Below are 17713 nucleotides of genomic sequence, written 5' to 3'. Positions count from 1 at the left end.
TGCAGGCATGTGGGGTGGGGGGGTAGTTTTAAAGAGAGTTGAAGAGAGTAGAAGCAATTCTCGGTTGGTGCTGTCGGGAAGCAGGGAGCGGATTGGTGACTGGGGATTTTGGTGATTTTTATCTCCGAAGTGGGAGGATGCAAGGGGAGCTGTCGTTGGTAAGAGGCGGTAGTCATCGTGTTAGTCCGGGCGAGGAGGGTGTGTATTCGTTTTTGTGGTTGCAGAGTGTCCTTGTCTCTGGCTCGGTTCAGACGTGGTCACAGAGCGGCCTTGTGTGATCATTGTTTATATTCTGTGACCGTTGTTTATGCTCAGTGAAGAACATCACGGCCCAGCTGGCAGCTGCCGGGGCTGGTTTTCACTCCCTCTTTGCGGGGATCTGTGCCTCCAGGTAAAGTCTGCCCAGGGTCCTTCCCCGCTTTGGCCTAGGCTTCTCCAGAGATCATCACTCCAGTGGGCATCAGACACAGGGAGTCCACCAGTGACAGCAGTGAGTGACCTATCAGCTGGGCAGGAGGAGGACACTCAGGGACAGGGCCCCCAACATTCTTCCTTGGGGAGTCTTACACAGGGACTCTGGATTGAGCAAAGATTAACAGCTTTGTAAATTGCAGGGCTTCTCAGAGCCTTGGCTTTGCTTATGTGCCCTGCCAGTCGGCCAGAGAAATAGAAGGTTTGGTGCTCTTTGAACAAAGATAGAGTCGGAGACACGGGCACGAGGCAGAGACAGAGACGGATGAGGCCAGAAACAAGGAGAGACAGACGGGCAGAGGCAGGAAAAGTGACAGGGACAGAGGCAGAGAGACTGAAACAGGGAGGGCCGCAGAAATAGAGGGACAGAGAGACAGAAAGGAACAGAGCTAGGCGCCGAGAGGGGAACAGAGATGCAGAGAGAGACAGGGGCAGGGGGAGACCGCGGCAGGGGCCGAAGCAGGCGGGGGCCGGGAGGGACAGCGAGGGGGCTGAGGCGCCGGGCCGCGGCGGGCCGGGGCGAGGGCAGCGCGGGAGGCCGCGGCGCAGACAAAGGCGCGGTCGCGCGGCCGGGGCGGCCGGGCCGGGACAAAGGCTGGCCCGGGGGGCGGGGGCAGCGATGGCGACGGCCGCGGCGGGCGCGGGCGAACTACAAGTCCCAGCAGCTCCCGCTGCGGCCCTCGGCCGGCCCCTCTCGCTCCCCAGGAGCGCCTGGCGGGGCCGCTGGGCCGAGGGGGCCGCCGGCGGGGCTGGCGGGCGGGGGGCTTCCTGCGGGCCCCGGGGGCGCGGCGGGCCGGGCAGGGGCGAGGGGCGCCGGGTGAGTGTCCCCGCGAGCGGGTCGGGCGGGCGGGGGCCGGGGCCGGGGCGGGGGCGGGGGCGGGGCGCGGCCCGGGGCGACCTCTGTCTGCCCACCCCCCACCGCCCGCGCGCCGCCCGCCCGGCCCGGGAGAGCGGGGTCGCGGGCGTGAGGGGAGGGGGGTCCCCCCGCGGCCCCAGGGCCTAGAGCGCCCTTTCCGCCGCCGCGGCCCCGGGGGAGAAGGGCCCAGCCCGAGTTGGCGCCTGAAATCGGGGAGGTATGGGGGGGCACCCCTCAGCTCTGGGGTCGGGAGCTCAGGCGCCCCCTCCCCTGAAGGCGATCCAGACCCTCTCCATCCCAGGAACCCTGGAGGACCCCTAAGTATTGTTCTCCCCACCTTCCAGCCTGAGGTCGGGAGTTCAGGAGGCCCTTCCTCAGGAGGGGGATCGGGGGTTCCCTCTGACCCCCTGGAGCCCAGTTATTGTTCCCCTCACTCTCCAGTCTTGGGGTCCAGAGTTCTGGAAACCCCTTCCCAGGAGGTGATCCAGGGGTCCACCTGCCCCCCTCCTCCCAGGAACTCAGTTCTCCTCCCCGCCTTCCAGCTAAGAGTTGAGAGTTTGGAAGTCCCCTTCCTCACGAGGCCATCTAAAGGTCCCCCTGCCCCCCAGAAACCCAGGAGGGGACCCAGGCATTGTTTCCCCCGCACCCTTCAAATGTGGTGTCTGGGTTGAGGAGGTGATTTAAGAACTCCACCCTCTCCATTTGCTTAGCCACTTGCAGCTGTGGGGTTGTGGTTCTGGATGTCCCTCTCCCCAGGAAAGCCAGAGGCCCCCCTATCCCTCCCTCCAGGAACAGATCTGTTTGTTTGCTCCCCAACCCACAGCCATGGGTGGATAGCTCAAGACATCACCTCCCCATCAGGTAATCCTGAACTCCCTCTGCTCCCCAGAAGGGCTCCCAGCAATGGTTTCTCCACCATGCTTCCAACCTCCAGGCATGGGGCTGGAACTCAGGATATTTTCTCCAGGAGGGGACCAAAAAGTGTCCTGACACTCGTCCCCATACCTCAGCCTTGGGATCAGTTAGTTACTCAGGAATCTCCCTTTCCTAGGAGATGACCCAGGAGCCCCCCCGTAACCCCATAGGGGCCCCAAGTATTATTTTTGCCCCCACCCCCACCCCACCTAGGGATTAGAATTCAGGATCTGCTATCCAACTGGGCAAACAGGTATAACACCTGTCCCTACTCACCTGGCTAGGGGTTCATGGATCTCTCTGTGCCCCAGTGGGTCCCACCTTATCCCCCCCACCCCACCCCACCCAGCTTTAGGAACTGGCATTTGGATACACAGGTGTTTTGACAGTTATTCCCACCCCTGAGCTGTGAGATCTGGCATTCCAGTCACCTCTTCCCCAGCAAGCAAGCAAGCCAGAGGTCCCCCTGCCCTCCCCCAGTGAAGCAAGGGGAGTACCAGATGTTGTCCCCCCCCCATCCCCCAGATATAAGCTTCAGAGCTCAGGATGCTTCCTCTCTGTGAGGCAAGCCAGAGGTTGCCCTTGCTACTAGGAACCCCCAAATATGTCACCCCCGACTACGGGACTGGAATTCAGGCCATGTACTTAGGAGCAAGCACAGGAACCCAGGCACTCACCCTCTTCCTCATGAGGGGACCCCAGTCAAGCAGGTAGGAACCCTGGACTCTCTCTCCTCCACAGGACCCAAGCTTCCCACCAGAGGAGGAGACCAAGATGGAGAGAGGGGCAGAGCCCTGGAGCTGGGTACTGGAGACCTCTAGTGCTGGGTCCCGTGACTTCCATCCAGGTGTGGTGCTGAGAAGGGAAGGTTCCCCCCCCCCCCCATGTCCCACCAGGGTCCCTCTTCTCCCTGCCCTGGCTGGAGCGCATCACAAGTCTCCCTGCGATTTGAGACAAGAGCAGGATCCATGTGTGTATTCAGGAGTGGGTTTTGGGCCGTGGCATGGTCCCCTCTCACTCCCCTGCCCAGACTCCAAAAGAGACCCCCTGGCCTCCAGAACCTACCCCCCACCCACCCTCTGTCCTCACCCTGCAGATCCTGCCCCAGAAGCAGCCAGCACTTCCACGCCAGGGACGCGGCGCTCGGTCCTGGTCAGGAACCCAGGCCACAAAGGCCCGAGGCCCACTTATGAAGAGCTGGACTCCGACTCAGAGGACCTGGACCCCAACCCTGAAGAGCTGGACCCAGTTTGTGAAGACCCAGAGCCCGACCCAGAAGACGTCAACACCGTCTCTGAAGACGTGGACCCCAGCTATGAAGATCTGGAGCCCGTCTCTGAGGACCTGGACCCCGCCGCCGAAGCTCCGAGCTCCATCTCAGCCACCCGTGACTCGGATCCCCAAGATCTCGACCCCATGTCTTCAAGTTTCGACCTCGATCCAGACGTCATCGGCCCGGTCCCCCTGGTTCTTGACCCTAACAACGACACCCTCGGCCCCACCGAGTCCCCAGACCCGGACCCCCTCTCATCCAGCCTCACTGCCACGCCGGAGGTCCTGGCCACCAGCCCCGCGGTGCTCCCTGCACCTGCCAGCCCGCCGCGGCCCTTCTCCTGCCCCGACTGCGGGCGAGCCTTCCGCCGCAGCTCGGGGCTGAGCCAGCACCGCCGCACCCACAGCGGCGAGAAGCCGTACCGCTGCCCCGACTGCGGCAAGTCGTTCAGCCACGGCGCCACGCTGGCCCAGCACCGCGGCATCCACACGGGCGCGCGGCCCTACCAGTGCGCCGCCTGCGGCAAAGCCTTCGGCTGGCGCTCCACGCTGCTGAAGCACCGCAGCAGCCACAGCGGCGAGAAGCCGCACCACTGCCCGGTGTGCGGCAAGGCCTTCGGGCACGGCTCGCTGCTCGCGCAGCACCTGCGCACGCACGGCGGCCCGCGGCCGCACAAGTGCCCCGTGTGCGCCAAGGGCTTCGGGCAGGGCTCGGCGCTGCTGAAGCACCTGCGCACGCACACCGGCGAGCGGCCGTATCCGTGCCCGCAGTGCGGCAAGGCCTTCGGCCAGAGCTCGGCGCTGCTGCAGCACCAGCGCACGCACACGGCCGAGCGCCCGTACCGCTGTCCCCACTGCGGGAAGGCCTTCGGCCAGAGCTCCAACTTGCAGCACCACCTGCGCATCCACACGGGCGAGCGGCCCTACGCCTGTCCCCACTGCTCCAAGGCCTTCGGCCAGAGCTCCGCGCTGCTGCAGCACCTGCACGTGCATTCCGGAGAGCGCCCCTACCGCTGCCAGCTCTGCGGCAAGGCCTTCGGCCAAGCCTCCAGCCTCACCAAGCACAAGCGGGTGCACGAGGGCGCGGCTGCGGCCGCCGCGGCCGCCGCCGCCGCCGCCGCCGCCGCCGCGGGCCTCGGCCTCAGTCCTGCCTCCATGTTGAGGCCGGGGCAGGTCTCCCTCCTGGGTCCTGATGCTGTCTCTGTTCTCGGCTCTGGCCTGGGCCTCAGCCCGGGCCCCAGCTCTGGCCTGGGCTCTGACCCTGGCTCCGTGGTGGGCTCCCTCCCTAATCCCAGCCCCAAAGCTGTCTCTGGCTCCGAATCTACCCCCACCCCTGATTCTGTCAAATCTGACCCTAAGCCTGGTCCCGACGCCAATCCTGACCTCGTGGCCAGCCCTGAGCAAGGATCTGGTCCCAGCCCTGACCGGAGTCCCGTGCCCAGCCCCCACCCCAACCCTGAGCCTCACCCTGACCCCTGCTCTCCCACCCATGATACTGTCAGTCCGGCCCTCCCTACTGGCGAGAGTCCTGAGTGGGTGCAGGAGCAAGGGGCACTGCTGGGGCCCGATGGCTGAAGTGGACGCCAACACTCATGGGGGGCCTGGGGAAGTTGTGTGTCATGCAGTTTAGTAAAATCCTCCCACTGCCTCCTGGCTCTGTGTTGTGTGGCTTGCCTGTTTCTCTTTCCTCTAATGCACACCCCCTTCCTCAGGAGATGGGAGGGTGTGGTCGGTGCCAGCCATAGCTGGAACCCCAATGTCCTGACTCCACCCTAATCCTCCAGGTTTCCCAGTTCCCCCACAAGGTCTCACACTGGTCCCTCCCAGCAGTTAACACTCTGCTCCCCCAGGCCTGGCCACCCTAGTCATGGGCAGACTTCCCCTGCAGGTGGTCTGAGCAGGATCCCTTCCCTTTGGCTTTTCTATGAGTGGTGGAATTTCTGGCATGTTCACAGTCTAGTGGGCTGATAATGGAGACTGATATGAGACCCTGCAGGCAGCCCTACCCATCTGCTCACATAACCTACTCCTTGTCCTTCACAGCCCAGGTTATAGGCACTGCACTGGACAGAAGAGGTTGCTCATTTATGTGCTGAACAAAACTCTATTGATTGCTGGGGTCTCAGCCGGGGACAAGATAAGCACGGCCTTCACAGAACTCACAGATGCCAAGCTCAGGAACATTTGAGAAGGAGTTACAGGGTATATAGTTCATTCTAAGAGAAGCATAACAAGACTTTTTTCCCCCCACACATCAGACAGGTAATGTGCTGAGGAGGTAACAAGGTTTGGGAGAGACACACCTCACACAACGGCATGAACGCTCAGTCATCACGCTCATGGTCCACAAAAGGATCAAGAGCTCTGATTTAGGTGGGGGGGACTGCTTTCCCGAGGAGGGATTCCATAATCCCGATAACCACTACTTTAATTGTCAGTACTGTTTGCCCAGCCTTGTGCAGTGCTCTTGCATTTTGCGCTCTTGCATTTTCTCATTTAATCCAACAGCTCCAAGGGGCAGGTAACTATGACTAAGTATCCCCATTTTGCAAATGAGTAAACGTGGAGTTTAAGGGACTTTTTTTTTCTTTTTTTAATAAGACTTTATTTGTGAGAGAGAGAGCACAGGCAGGGGGAGCGGCAGGCAGAGGGAAAAGCAGCCTCCCCATGAAGCAAGGAGACCGATGCGGGACTCGATCCCGGGATCATGACCCAAGCCAAAGGCAGACGCTTCACCGACTGAGCCACCCAGGCATCCCTTGAGCCACCCAGGCATCCCCAAGGGACTCTTTGGAAGATGTAGAAGTGGCAGTTGGCCGGGCCTAGATTTAATCTAAACTGTTTGTTCTCCAGAGTTTGCGTAATTAACCAGCATTCTTTTCAAAGCAAGAGTGCAAAGGCCCTGGGGCCCTTGAGCGGTCAGCCCGGGGAGATGGGGGCCAGAACAGAGGGCTCTGGTAGACTGAGGTCAGAGTTCGCTTGTCATCCCAGAGCAGTGGGAAGACAGCAGGTTGCAGCAGAGGGCTGATAGGAACTACTCTTGGAAAATGCTTCTGGCTGCTGCCTGGGGAGTGTAACTGGAGAGGGTCAGGAGTGGGAGCCTCAGGTCAGGGAGGAGGTTGCTGCCAGGAGGAGGCCAGGAATGATGGGGGACTCTGGGCTGAGGGCCACAGGAGTGGGGATGAGTTGGTCCTATTTGGGACATACTTAGGAAATGGAATAGGATTTGCTGACAGTTCAGACGAGAGGAGCAGAAGCGGAAAGAGTTGAGAGTAACCACGGGGTTTCTGGGAGGATGGAGAGGCAGCCATGAGACAGGACGTATGGTCATCACCGGACTCTGCGGAGGGTAAGGGGTCAAGCACTGAATATGGAACTCTGGAATTTGGCACGGGACGCGGGCATGACAGGGAGCCAGGGCCGAGCCGGCCCTACGCCGGCACTCTCACAGCCAGCCCATCCCCCAGCACAGCGATCGCCCGCGGGCGTTAGGACCTCAGGGCCGTCCTCCGCCCGCATGGAGCTAGTTGAGGCCCGCATGCGTGCTGCGGCAGCCGGGACTGTCGTGGCGCAGGGGGTGGGACGGGATCCGGTCACGTGCGCTTCCCGGGGGCGCTCTGGTCACGTGACCGCGGCGGGAGTCAGCTGACGCGAGAGGGTTTGAAGCGGCACCGCGAGGGAGCGAGGCCGCTGCAGCGGCGGCGGGCGCCCGGACCCCGGCTGCTCGGCGGTGTCCGGCGGTGTCCGGCGGCGTCTGGCGCTCCCCGCCCCGGCATGGCAGGCCCCGTGGGCCGGCGGGGCTCAGGTGAGGGCGCGCGCGGCCCCGCGGGACCCCGAACGCGGGCGGCGGGCGGGCGGCCAGCTCCCCGGACCTGGGGCGGCGGAGCTCCCGGTTTCCCGTGCCTGAACTCTGGTGCTGACCTCTCAGCTTCCCGGTGGTGAAGATAGGGACAGATGGCTCCTAGAACCTGGGCGGCAGGTGGGCGCCCGCTCCTCCGACCTCGGAGTGGCGGGACTCCTGTGTGCTCTTCCTGGACCCAGGTTCTGCTCAGAGTTCCTAAACTCAGGCAGCGGGTGGGCCGCCAGCTTCTCCAGCTCAGGCCCGGGAGGTGTCCGGGGTTTGCGTTCTGAGCGTTGTTCCGATTGCTCAGCGTTGCTGGACCTCAGCGGGCACCGGCTTCTCCAGCCCTCACGTGAAACTCCCAGGATTCCCTTCCCCAATTCTTGAGGCAATGCTCAGCTTCTCTAAACTCAGATAGAGGGCTGGGGGGCGGGGGGGAGTTACCTCCTTGAACCCAGGCGCCTAACTCGATCTCATAAGTCCAAACCTGTGGAAGCTCAGTTTTCTTGAACTCAAGCGGTGGAAACCCAGCCTCTAGTCTCTTCAGTCTCTGCTTCTGATAGGGGAGCCTGGAGGAAGACTCTTTGTGTTGGTCTTCCCTTCTTGAGCTAGCTGGAGATACCTGAAAGCTGTCCCTGCTGGTAGGATCTGGGGTGGGTTAACTGAGATCCCAGCTAGGGAGGTGGGCCTGCCCTCTGGCTTCCCATCCAGCTATCTTGTAAACAACCACAACAGCATCCAAGCTCCAAAGGGACAGACCAGGAGCTGGCTCTCCCTGCAGGACAGGTTCTGACAGTGCTCACATTCGCCCTGGCAGCTGTGTCAGGCAGGCGCGGGCTAGGCCCTGGAAAGAAGCAGGGTTCTCCCGGTGGGGGTGGTGGGGGTGTGTCAGGGACGCTCCTGGGCTGCTGTGACCAGCTGTGACCCCGGCGGTTGATGAAACCTTGGACCTTTCTCTTAAGTTGTTCAGGAGTGAAGAGAATAAGTAGTGTTAAGAGTAAAGCCGATTTTCGGGCGCCTGGGTGGCTCAGATGGTTAAGCGTCTGCCTTCCCACTCAGGTCACGATCCCAGGGTCCTGGGATCGAGTCCCGCATCGGGCTCCCTGCTCAGCGGGGAGCCTGCTTCTCCCTGTGCCTCTCTCTCTCTCTGTCTCTTATGAATAAATAAAATCTTGAAAAAAAAGGAAAAAAGAATAAACCCTATTTTCTGAAGAATTCCCAAGACTTGGAGGCTGAACTGAGGCTTTTATCTGCTTTATCCTGCTTCATTCAGAGAACACCTTTCAGAGTTTCAACCTCAGGGTAGATTTTTTTTTTTTATTAAAGATTTTATTTTATTTATTTGCGAGAGAGAATGAGAGACAGAGAGCACGAGAGGGAGGAGGGTCAGAGGGAGAAGCAGACTCCCCGCTGAGCAGGGAGCCCGATGCGGGACTCGATCCCGGGACTCCAGAATCATGACCTGAGCCGAAGGCAGTCGCTTAACCGACTGAGCCACCCAGGCGCCCCATTTTTTTTTTTTTTTAAGATTTTATTTTTAAGTAATCTCTACACCCAAGGTGGGGCTCAAGATCAAGAGTCGCATGCCCTTCCCACTAACCAGCCAGGCGCCCCATCCAGGTAGACTTTTTATTTCCACTTTTCAAATGAGAAGATGTAGGCTTTGAAGGATGACCAGAATCCCCCCAACTGGGAAGTGGCAGGTCTGGGATTTGGTTCTAGGGCTGTGAGAGTTCCAGAAGCTTGTGCCCTTCATGAAGATGCTATATTAGCTCATGAGCTAACATACGGGCAGTGTGGTAATAACACCCATTGGCTTGCAGTGAGTCTTCAGCATATATGTTCTGTTATTGTTACTGTTGTTGTCGATCTCCCCTTCTCTGGGCCTGGGGCTTGTGAGGGTGTCAGCTGGATGGGCCAGGTCATGATGAGTGGAAAAATCCTTCTTTGGATGTTTGACCAGAAAAAAACTGGAATGTAGCTGAGCTCCATGCTCATACCTGGAGGCTGGAGTTGAGATGAGCTCTGGAGCCTTGAGTGCCCTGTGGGAAGCCAGTGGAATCAATTCGTTCTCTTCCCAAAATCCACAACTGGAACAATGATGGAATGTTCTGACATTCTTACCACAAGCCAGCCCCTGTGATAAATGTTTTGTTAAGCATCAAATCCTCAACTTCCTGGTGAGAGGTGTTTTTGTCCCGTTCTGCAGATGAGAAAGCTGAGGCTCAGAGGCAGAGTGCCCTGCCCAAGCCAGTGAGAAGCAGGGTCAGGAATCAGCTCAGGCCCTTTTGAACCCCAAATCCAAATTTGTAACCTCTGATAGGACTGCTACATATATCCACAACATGTTGCAGATTTTCTGGGTTTTCTTTTCTTTTTTTTTTTTTTTTTAAAGATTTTATTTATTTATTTGACAGACAGAGACACAGCGAGAGAGGGAATACAAGCAGGGGGAGTGGGAGAGGGAGAAGCAGGCTTCCCGCCAAGCAGGGAGCCCGATGCGGGGCTCGATCCCAGGACCCTGGGATCATGACCTGAGCCGAAGGCAGACGCTCAACGACTGAGCCACCCAGGCGCCCCGATTTTCTGGGTTTTCTTAGATCTCTCAGAGTTCTTTGGCTGGTGCATGGGACCTGTTTCCCCTGATGGCAGGTGGGTCTGCCTGGGCCTGGTCCCCACCGCCCTCCCCCATTCCTGCAGAGACTGAGCGGCTCCTAACCCCCAGTCCTGGGTATGGCACCCAGGCCGGGGCTTCCCCGGTCCCTCCGGAAGAGGAGGACCTCCGCCGCCGGCTCAAGTACTTCTTCATGAGTCCCTGTGACAAATTTCGGGCCAAAGGCCGCAAGCCCTTCAAGCTGATGCTGCAAGTCGTGAAGATCTTAGTGGTCACCGTGCAGGTGAGTCCTGCAGGGGCCCCAGCAGAATACCACCTGTGGCCGCTGCTGTGTCTGGAGTCGGAACCTAGTCCAAGCCCTGCAGCAACATAGGAACAGTGGCCATGGCTGTTAATCATTCGGTAAGCCCTCTAAGATCTGTGGTGGGAACAGCTCCTTGTAACCTCACAGATGCCCTTTGAGGTCCTGGCAACCGCTATTGCCACCATTTTATAGATGAGGCACCTGAGGCTCAGAGAGGTTAAGGGACTTGTCCAGAGTCAAACAGCAACCAAGCATGGGGAGCTGGCGCTTGAACCCAGGCAGTCTGATGCCGTGTTCACTCTCAAGGAGAACTGACCCAGTGGCTGAGCAGACAGTTGCTGACCCCTCATCCCAGGCCCTGTGGTGGGCTTTGGGGACCCCAAGGTGAATCAGAGCCAGCCCCTGCCCTAAGGAGCCTCTGGTCTCACGCTGTGATTCAGGGTATATTAGGATACTTCGGGTTTCCTTTCGGTAAAAGGACCCAACAGTGGTGCTTACCCTGTAGGTTTGGGTTTAGCACGGAACCTAGCACCTGGTAAACATCTAATGAACACTAGCCTCTGTTGTCATGAGAGACGTGAGCACCTGCTGTGTGTTGCTCCCCGGGGACTTATGGTGGGCATTCCTCGTGCCCCGCATTGTCAACTCCCCCCCACCCCCGCCCTCCCCAGCTCATCCTGTTCGGGCTCAGCAACCAGCTGGCAGTGACATTCCGGGAGGAGAACACCATTGCCTTCCGGCACCTCTTCCTGCTGGGCTACTCGGATGGGGCCGATGACACCTTCGCGGCCTACACACGGGAACAGCTCTACCAGGCCATCTTCCATGCTGTAGACCAGGTGCGGGCAACCAGGGGCAGGCAGGCAAGTGGGCAGGCAGGCAGTCAGGGGAGAGTGGGCAGGGCTGACGGACCCTCCCCTTCTCTGCCCACAGTACCTGATGCTCCCTGATGTGTCGCTAGGCCGGTATGCCTACGTGCGGGGCGGGGGTGGCCCCTGGGCCAACGGCTCAGCCCTGGCCCTCTGCCAGCAGTACTACCACCGAGGCCACGTGGACCCAGCCAACGACACCTTTGACATTGATCCCATGGTTGTCACTGGTGAGTAGGCAGGGCAGGGCATAACTGTCGGTAGCGCTGGCTGCTGGAATTAAAATCCCAGTTCTGCTTCCCATTCATCTGGCAGATAGGGTTGTCCTGGTCATTAATAACTTGATGCTTGCAGTGTCTTTGGTAGAACGCTTGGTGTGCAGAAAAATGCAAGTGTTGTGTTTTGTTTTTTTTTTAAAGATTTTATTTAGTTACTTGACAGAGAGAGAGAGAGAGAGAGAGCACAAGCAGGGGGAGTGGCAGGGAGAGGGAGAAGCAGGCTCCCCGCTGAGCAGGGGGGCCCGACGCGGGGCTCGATCCCAGGACCCTGAGATCATGACCTGAGCCGAAGGCAGACGCTTAAACATCTGAGCCACCCAGGCGCCCGAGTGTTGTGTTTTAATATCGTTAATTCACTAAGCATTTGGGGGCCCACTGAGCGCCAGGCCCTCGGGCCTGTGTAGGCAATAAGACGAACTGGGCCCTCTCCAGGGGAGACAGTGGGGAACAGATGACAAATGTTAAGTTCATAGTGGGACATGAAGGAGGGAAGGGGGCTGCTGGGGACTCTGGGGAGACCTGCCTGTGCCTCTCCCGCCCCCAGTGTCCCTTCCCTGACTCCCTGTCCTCAGACTGCATCCAGGTGGACCCCCCTGAGAGACCCCTTGTGCCCCCCAGTGATGATCTCTCCCTCTCGGACAGCAGCACCAGTTACAAGAACCTCACGCTCAAATTCCACAAGTACTGCCTGATGGAGGGGCCGCCAGGGCTGGGCCGAGGGTTGGGGGAGGCAGGATGCCAGGCATCCTTGGCCACCCCCCACTGGCGGGGACAGAGAAAGACCATGCTGATGCCTGTGTGTGAGCACTTCCTCTGCAAGCTGCAGAGTCAACGTGGGGCAGGAGCGCTGCGGTGGGGGGCGGGGGGCGGCAGGAGGGACCAGCAGAGCCCCTCTCCCTCACCGAAGCTTCCCTCCCAGGCTGATCAACGTCACCATCCACTTCCAGCTGAAGACCATCAATCTTCAGAGCCTGATCAACAATGAAATTCCTGACTGCTACACCTTCAGTGTCCTGGTAAGCCCAGTGTCCAGGACAAGGGGGGCAGGCGCTCCAGTGATAAGGGTTGCCCACAGGGCTCCTGAGCTCCGGGGCTGGGGACCCTTGGCCAAGGGCAGCTTAGGGGTAATAAGGGAGATGGGGCCAGACAGACCATCCATCATGCAGGTCTGGGAGCCTGAGTCTGCCAAGGTTTACTCTGGCCTTTCCTGCCCTGCCATACCCCTGCAGATCACTTTCGACAATAAGGCGCACAGTGGGCGTATCCCAATCAGTCTGGAGACCCAGGCCCACATCCAGGAGTGTAAACACCCCAGCGTCTTCAGGCATGGTGAGCCCCCAACCCCCAGACCCATGCTAGCAGGGGCCCTGACCTGCCCGGGGATCCCCCAAGCCCCAGACCAGCACGGGCCCAGTTCCTGATTCATCCAGGTAACCCATAAGCCCACTGAGTAGCCACCACCAGTCCTGCAGCCCCCTAGGCCTGGGCCTAGCCCCATCCCTAGTCTCCCAAGGCCCCAAGCCACTCCCGGCCCTACCCAAGTCCTCTCCCCACAGGAGACAACAGCTTCCGGCTCCTGTTCGATGTGGTCGTGATCCTCACCTGCTCCTTCTCTTTCCTGCTGTGTGCCCGCTCGCTGCTGCGTGGCTTTCTGCTGCAGAACGTGAGAGCTGCGTCCAGTGGCACGCATGTGTGCCTGAGCCAGCCTCTCCTGGCTCGGGGGCCATAAGGGCCGGGGGAGAGAGGGTCCCTCGCCCGGGCCAGCCCTCAGCCCACCTGCCTCCTGCAGGAGTTTGTTGGGTTCATGTGGCGGCAGCGGGGACGGGTCATCAGCCTCTGGGATCGGCTGGAATTTGTCAATGGCTGGTACATCCTGCTGGTCACCAGCGATGTGCTCACCATCTCGGGCACCATCATGAAGATTGGCATTGAAGCCAAGGTGGGTCCTGCCTGGGGCCCTGTTGACTTGTTCCAGGCCTTGGTCCCTTATACCACCTCCCCGGCATACCCCTCCCATACCTGCCTGGGGCCACAGCCCCTGGGAAGAGCCAGGCCAGGTGGGGTTGACACTGCTGCTGTCCCTAGAACCTGGCGAGCTACGACGTCTGCAGCATTCTCCTGGGCACCTCCACGTTGCTCGTCTGGGTCGGCGTCATCCGCTATCTGACCTTCTTCCATAAGTACAATGTAAGCTTCGAATGTGCAGGCTGGACCCTCCAGGTGGTGGCCGTACGCTCCCCACTTCTCACTTTCTTCCCCCGGATAAATACATACACCTGTAGCCATCACCAGCCTCTATAGATGGCCTGTCACGAGCCTCTTCCCCGTACCTGCCCACCCCAGATGTACCTGTCCCTGCCCCCAAACCAGAGCCATGGGAGCCTGCTGCTTCATGCCACCCAGCTGAGTCTGGCCAGGGGGTATCCTCAGGTCCCCTGCCCCCCCCCCACCCCTTCTAAACTACCTCCAGCTTCTGTGGCCACTCTGGTGTGACTTCAGCCAGGCACTGCCTGCTTCCCTCCCATTCGCAAGGCCAACCTAGGTTGTGGCCACACCCTCATCGAGGCCTCCCCATCTCCCTGCCACAGATTCTCATTGCCACACTGCGGGTGGCCCTGCCCAGCGTCATGCGTTTCTGCTGTTGTGTGGCTGTCATCTACTTGGGCTATTGCTTCTGTGGCTGGATCGTGTTGGGCCCCTACCATGTGAAGGTAGGGGCTGTCCAGGGCGTGGTGCTCGTGACCCACAGTCAAGGGGTTCCTGTCTCCCCTCTCCAAGCCCACTGCTAAACCCTCTGACCCCTGGTCTATTGATTGTTGATCTGGGCACCCTGAACAGCCCACCTTGACCCCTGGTACCTTACCAGGAGGTCTCCAGCAGTTCTGCCCATTGTTCCCTCTGACTCCCCGTGAACCCACCCCATCCCCAGCCCGCAGTTGTACCCACGGTCCTTCTGACCCCACAACCCCACTGCCCTGCTGGCAGTTTCGCTCGCTGTCCATGGTGTCGGAGTGCCTGTTCTCGCTCATCAATGGGGACGACATGTTCGTGACGTTTGCCGCAATGCAGGCTCAGCAGGGCCGAAGCAGCCTCGTCTGGCTGTTCTCCCAGCTCTACCTCTACTCCTTCATCAGCCTCTTCATCTACATGGTGCTGAGCCTGTTCATCGCGCTCATCACTGGAGCCTACGACACCATCAAGGTCAGCCCCGGCCCGCATGCCCTCCCCCAGCCTGTCTCCATGGGGGGCCAACCCTCACGTACATACAGCCCTGAACCTTGGGCTCCAGGGCCCTTGGAGTTGGCCCCAGCAGGGTCTCAGGGGATGTGGTGCAGGGTGAGGAGGGAAGGACCCAGGGAAAGAAGGTGGGAGACACTGAGAAGCGGAAGAGAGGTGGCTGGGGATCGGGGGTGGGGGAGGTGTGCTGATCACAGCTGCCACATTCTCGGTTTTATCAAGGTGGGGCTCTGGCCAGGTTAAGGTTCCTGTGTCTGCTTTTACCAACAGGGAAACCAGGCTGTAGAATTTTAGTGACTTCCCTGAGGTCAGCTACTAAGTGGTCGAGCCAGGCTCAACCCAGGACTGTGTGTTTCCGGAAGTCCTGATCCTCACCTTCCCATCCTGTAGGGTGGCCTGGGTGGGAGCTCTTTGGGTCCAGGGAATGGTGGTGGTTCTGCAGGCTGCAGGGGTCAGAGGAGAGGGGTTGGAGTAGAATGTGAGAGGCAGGTAGACACGATTCTTTTAGCAGACGTGTCTGAGGGTCCTGTGCTGGGTATCTAGGAAACATGGTATATACAGGCTATCCTAGAGCAGTAGGCAAGATGGATGATCCATGAACAGAACTGGGATGACCAACTGGTGAGAGGGATGAAGGTTACAAAAGGATCCCCTGCTTTAGACTCGTATTGGGGTGAGTCCAGGGAAGTTTCTAGAATGTGCTAATACTGGTCCTAGCCACATGTAACTATTTAAGTTTTGACTTTAATTGAAATGAAATACAATTCTACATTCAGTTCCTCACTCACACCACCTGTCAAGTGCCCAAAGGCTAACGTGGCTAGTGACTACCAGATTGGACAGCACAGATGGCAGAGCTTTCCTTCGTCTTAGAAACTTCTGGATCGACAAGAGGGGAGTCCAAGAGAGAGCACCAGGGAGAAGGAACAGCCAGAGCAAAGGCCCAGTAGCCAGAAAGGACTTGGGGATGAGATGATGGCTTCTCTACCAGGTTGGGAGGGGTGAAGGCTCTGCCGAAAGCCAGAGTTCTGCTGGGGATGCAGGGGTGCACCCCCCCTAAGCATGGATACAGTCATCCCACAGATACACTCCTGTCACTCGGGTCCAAGGAGCCCCCCGGGTCTTGCTCTAGCACCTAGATGTCACACGTGTGTATCAGCCTTGGATATAAAGCGCAGACCTTGCTCCTGCCGTGTGCACCCACTCAGTAGATGTGCCCATGCAGGCACCCTGCTTGTGTCCGGTATGGCTCCGGGTGCTGGGGCAGCGGCAGAGGGCACCAACTGACCGAGATGCGGGGCGTGCACATACTCAGGGGCCAGGCAGTGTCTCCCGGGGAAGGAAACCCCGGGGAAGCAAACCCCGAGGAGTGACAGGTGGAGGGGACCTCAAGTGCAAAGGGGTGGTGGGGGTGGGGAGCTTGGCTGGTGGCTGAGTCACAGGGAGGAGATCTCGCTGGCTGGCTGCCTGGCGAGGAGGTGGTGGGGAGGGCAAACCTCAAAGGGGCCACCCCGCATTTCTCCCCAGCACCCAGGCGGTGCTGGCGCAGAGGAGAGCGAGCTCCAGGCCTACATTGCTCAGTGCCGGGACAGCCCCACCTCCGGCAAGTTCCGCCGCGGGAGCGGCTCGGCCTGCAGCCTCCTCTGCTGCTGCGGCAGGTTCGAGCTAGGGATTGGGGGCTGGGGACAGGGAGCGTGCCCGAGGGAACTGCTGCCTTCCGCCCCGGCTGACAGGCTGCTTGCTACTGCCTCTCCTCCAGGGACGCCTCGGAGGAGCATTCGCTGCTGGTGAATTGACTCGGACCCGCCACTGCTACTGGACATTAGCCCTCCGACTGCGGAGACTCACGCTTATTTATTTTTAGGGTTTGCTTTTAAGGACCGGTTCCCTGCTGCGCCCTGAGGACCTGGCCCAGTCGGGTCGGACACGGGTGGGACAGGGCTGGGGTGGGTGTTAAATAAACGGGAAAATAAACTTGTTCTCGTTTCTAGCGGGAGGGGCGTTCCCTGCGCTAGTCGGTTTCGGCCCCTTTAAGGCGTCGTCCAACAGCGTGGCGGGCGGTGCGAGACCTTACACACGTGGGGGGCGGGGCTGCAGCGCGGTTTACGCGAATAATTTAAAGGGGCCGCGCCCGCGGCGCTGGACGGAAAGCTACTGGTGTTGGCGCAGCGTGGACCCCGGCTGCGGCCCGGTGGGTGAGTCCGGGTTTTCGTCGCCCGCGCAGAGGCGTCCCTTCGGGGGTCGTTAGCGAGTCCTCGGCTTTCCCAAGATCTGCCCTCCTTTGGCCGGTAGCTCCCGACTCTCTGATGCTCCCTTCCCCCCCCCCCAGTTACTGGCAGGTGTTTCCGCGCCGGTAGCCAGGTGCGCGCTAGGGAGGAAGAGGAGTAGTCTTTCCCATGAATTTTCCAGGTTATACCTCCAGGGTCCAGTGACTCCCCCAAATTTCCGTTAGCACTCCAGCGGTGCCAGAAATATTCTCAGGTTTCCAGAAAAGTCCCAGTAATATTCCAGCATTCATTCCTAGCCGGCTCTTGCTCAAACGACCCCAGGGACGTGCTCACCCACTTCCCAGTTTTCCCAGGAATAGTGCTGTATTCCTGAGAATCTCTCAGTAACTTTACAGTGATCCCCAGTAATTCCAGCGTCCCTGGTTACGTCTCCCAGTAATGGCGCCGGCATCGTTCCGAGAGTCCCAGTGATGCTTCACACTGTCAGAGACCCCGTAACTTTACTAATGCGTGACTGTAAATCTAGCATCACAGTAACACCTTGCGAACCCGCCCCACTCCGAGCGTCCCGGGATTCCTCCGAGACCTCCGCAACGCCCCAGGATCCCTTGTGTGGGAGTTTCCAGCAGCACTCCCGAGCGCCCCCCGCCCGTGGGTCTCCCCAGGGGCAGGTTTGGGTCAGAAGTCAGGCGACCCCGTGGCTTGAAGGCCCCAGTTTCTGGGGTTGGGGCATCCAGTCTTCGCAGAGGGGTGCGGCCTTGGGTCTGCCGGGTCAGGACTGATCAATCCCTCAGGGCGGAGGCTAGGAGGAGGCCACTTGCAGGAGGA

At 59.7% G+C, this 17713-nt stretch overlaps 2 protein-coding genes and 1 non-coding gene across 20 annotated transcripts; 2 read left to right on the top strand and 1 right to left on the bottom strand.

Moving 5' to 3' along the window:
• The first annotated feature begins 292 nt into the window (after nt 1-292).
• On the top strand, nt 293-5167 carry ZNF358 (zinc finger protein 358). Of its 8 annotated transcripts, none has more exons than XM_081812258.1 (4): nt 1149-1288; nt 2038-2188; nt 2984-3089; nt 3339-5167. In XM_081812258.1, the coding sequence occupies exons 3-4, from the start codon at nt 3017-3019 to the stop codon at nt 5087-5089; spliced, it is 1824 nt and encodes a 607-aa protein (XP_081668384.1). In that variant the 5' UTR covers nt 1149-1288; nt 2038-2188; nt 2984-3016; the 3' UTR covers nt 5090-5167. The 8 variants fall into 8 exon arrangements, with proteins under 8 accessions (XP_081668339.1, XP_081668378.1, XP_081668343.1 ...); XM_081812227.1 differs by having other exon boundaries at nt 2984-3212; XM_081812236.1 differs by having other exon boundaries at nt 1198-1288; nt 2117-2188; nt 2984-3212.
• A 599-nt stretch (nt 5168-5766) lies between these two features.
• On the bottom strand, nt 5767-5870 carry LOC115938935 (small nucleolar RNA U13). Its single transcript, XR_004073921.1, has one exon. It is a non-coding gene; the product is annotated as a small nucleolar RNA U13 (small nucleolar RNA).
• A 1278-nt stretch (nt 5871-7148) lies between these two features.
• On the top strand, nt 7149-16647 carry MCOLN1 (mucolipin TRP cation channel 1). Of its 11 annotated transcripts, none has more exons than XM_081812006.1 (15): nt 7149-7319; nt 10056-10252; nt 10945-11112; nt 11207-11372; nt 11993-12101; nt 12340-12436; nt 12650-12749; nt 12977-13083; nt 13210-13359; nt 13506-13607; nt 14009-14131; nt 14406-14621; nt 15531-15648; nt 16185-16315; nt 16417-16647. In XM_081812006.1, the coding sequence occupies exons 1-15, from the start codon at nt 7289-7291 to the stop codon at nt 16519-16521; spliced, it is 1920 nt and encodes a 639-aa protein (XP_081668132.1). In that variant the 5' UTR covers nt 7149-7288; the 3' UTR covers nt 16522-16647. The 11 variants fall into 11 exon arrangements, with proteins under 11 accessions (XP_081668132.1, XP_081668117.1, XP_081668150.1 ...); XM_081811991.1 differs by having other exon boundaries at nt 10008-10252; XM_081811998.1 differs by having other exon boundaries at nt 7162-7319; nt 9956-10252.
• The last annotated feature ends 1066 nt before the right edge of the window (nt 16648-17713 follow it).

Source organism: Leptonychotes weddellii, chromosome 1 (assembly GCF_054177405.1).
Source record: "Leptonychotes weddellii isolate Sample4059 chromosome 1, ASM5417740v2, whole genome shotgun sequence".
Classification (NCBI taxonomy): Eukaryota; Metazoa; Chordata; class Mammalia; order Carnivora; family Phocidae; genus Leptonychotes; species Leptonychotes weddellii.
The sequence above is the reverse complement of the archived record's forward strand: the minus strand, read 5'-3'. Positions and strand labels throughout refer to the sequence as shown.

Bases quoted from the DNA above. Each gene is read 5' to 3' on its own strand.
- ZNF358 (XM_081812209.1), top strand. From the start codon at position 1,091: ATGGCGACGGCCGCGGCGGGCGCGGGCGAACTACAAGTCCCAGCAGCT. The intron at 1,289-2,983 runs GTGAGTGTCCCC...TCTCCTCCACAG, and splicing joins GCAGGGGCGAGGGGCGCCGG to GACCCAAGCTTCCCACCAGA. The intron at 3,213-3,338 runs GTGTGTATTCAG...CTCACCCTGCAG, and splicing joins GAGACAAGAGCAGGATCCAT to ATCCTGCCCCAGAAGCAGCC.
- MCOLN1 (XM_081811991.1), top strand. From the start codon at position 7,289: ATGGCAGGCCCCGTGGGCCGGCGGGGCTCAG. The intron at 7,320-10,007 runs GTGAGGGCGCGC...CCCTGATGGCAG, and splicing joins CGTGGGCCGGCGGGGCTCAG to GTGGGTCTGCCTGGGCCTGG. The intron at 11,373-11,992 runs GTGAGTAGGCAG...CCCTGTCCTCAG, and splicing joins TGATCCCATGGTTGTCACTG to ACTGCATCCAGGTGGACCCC.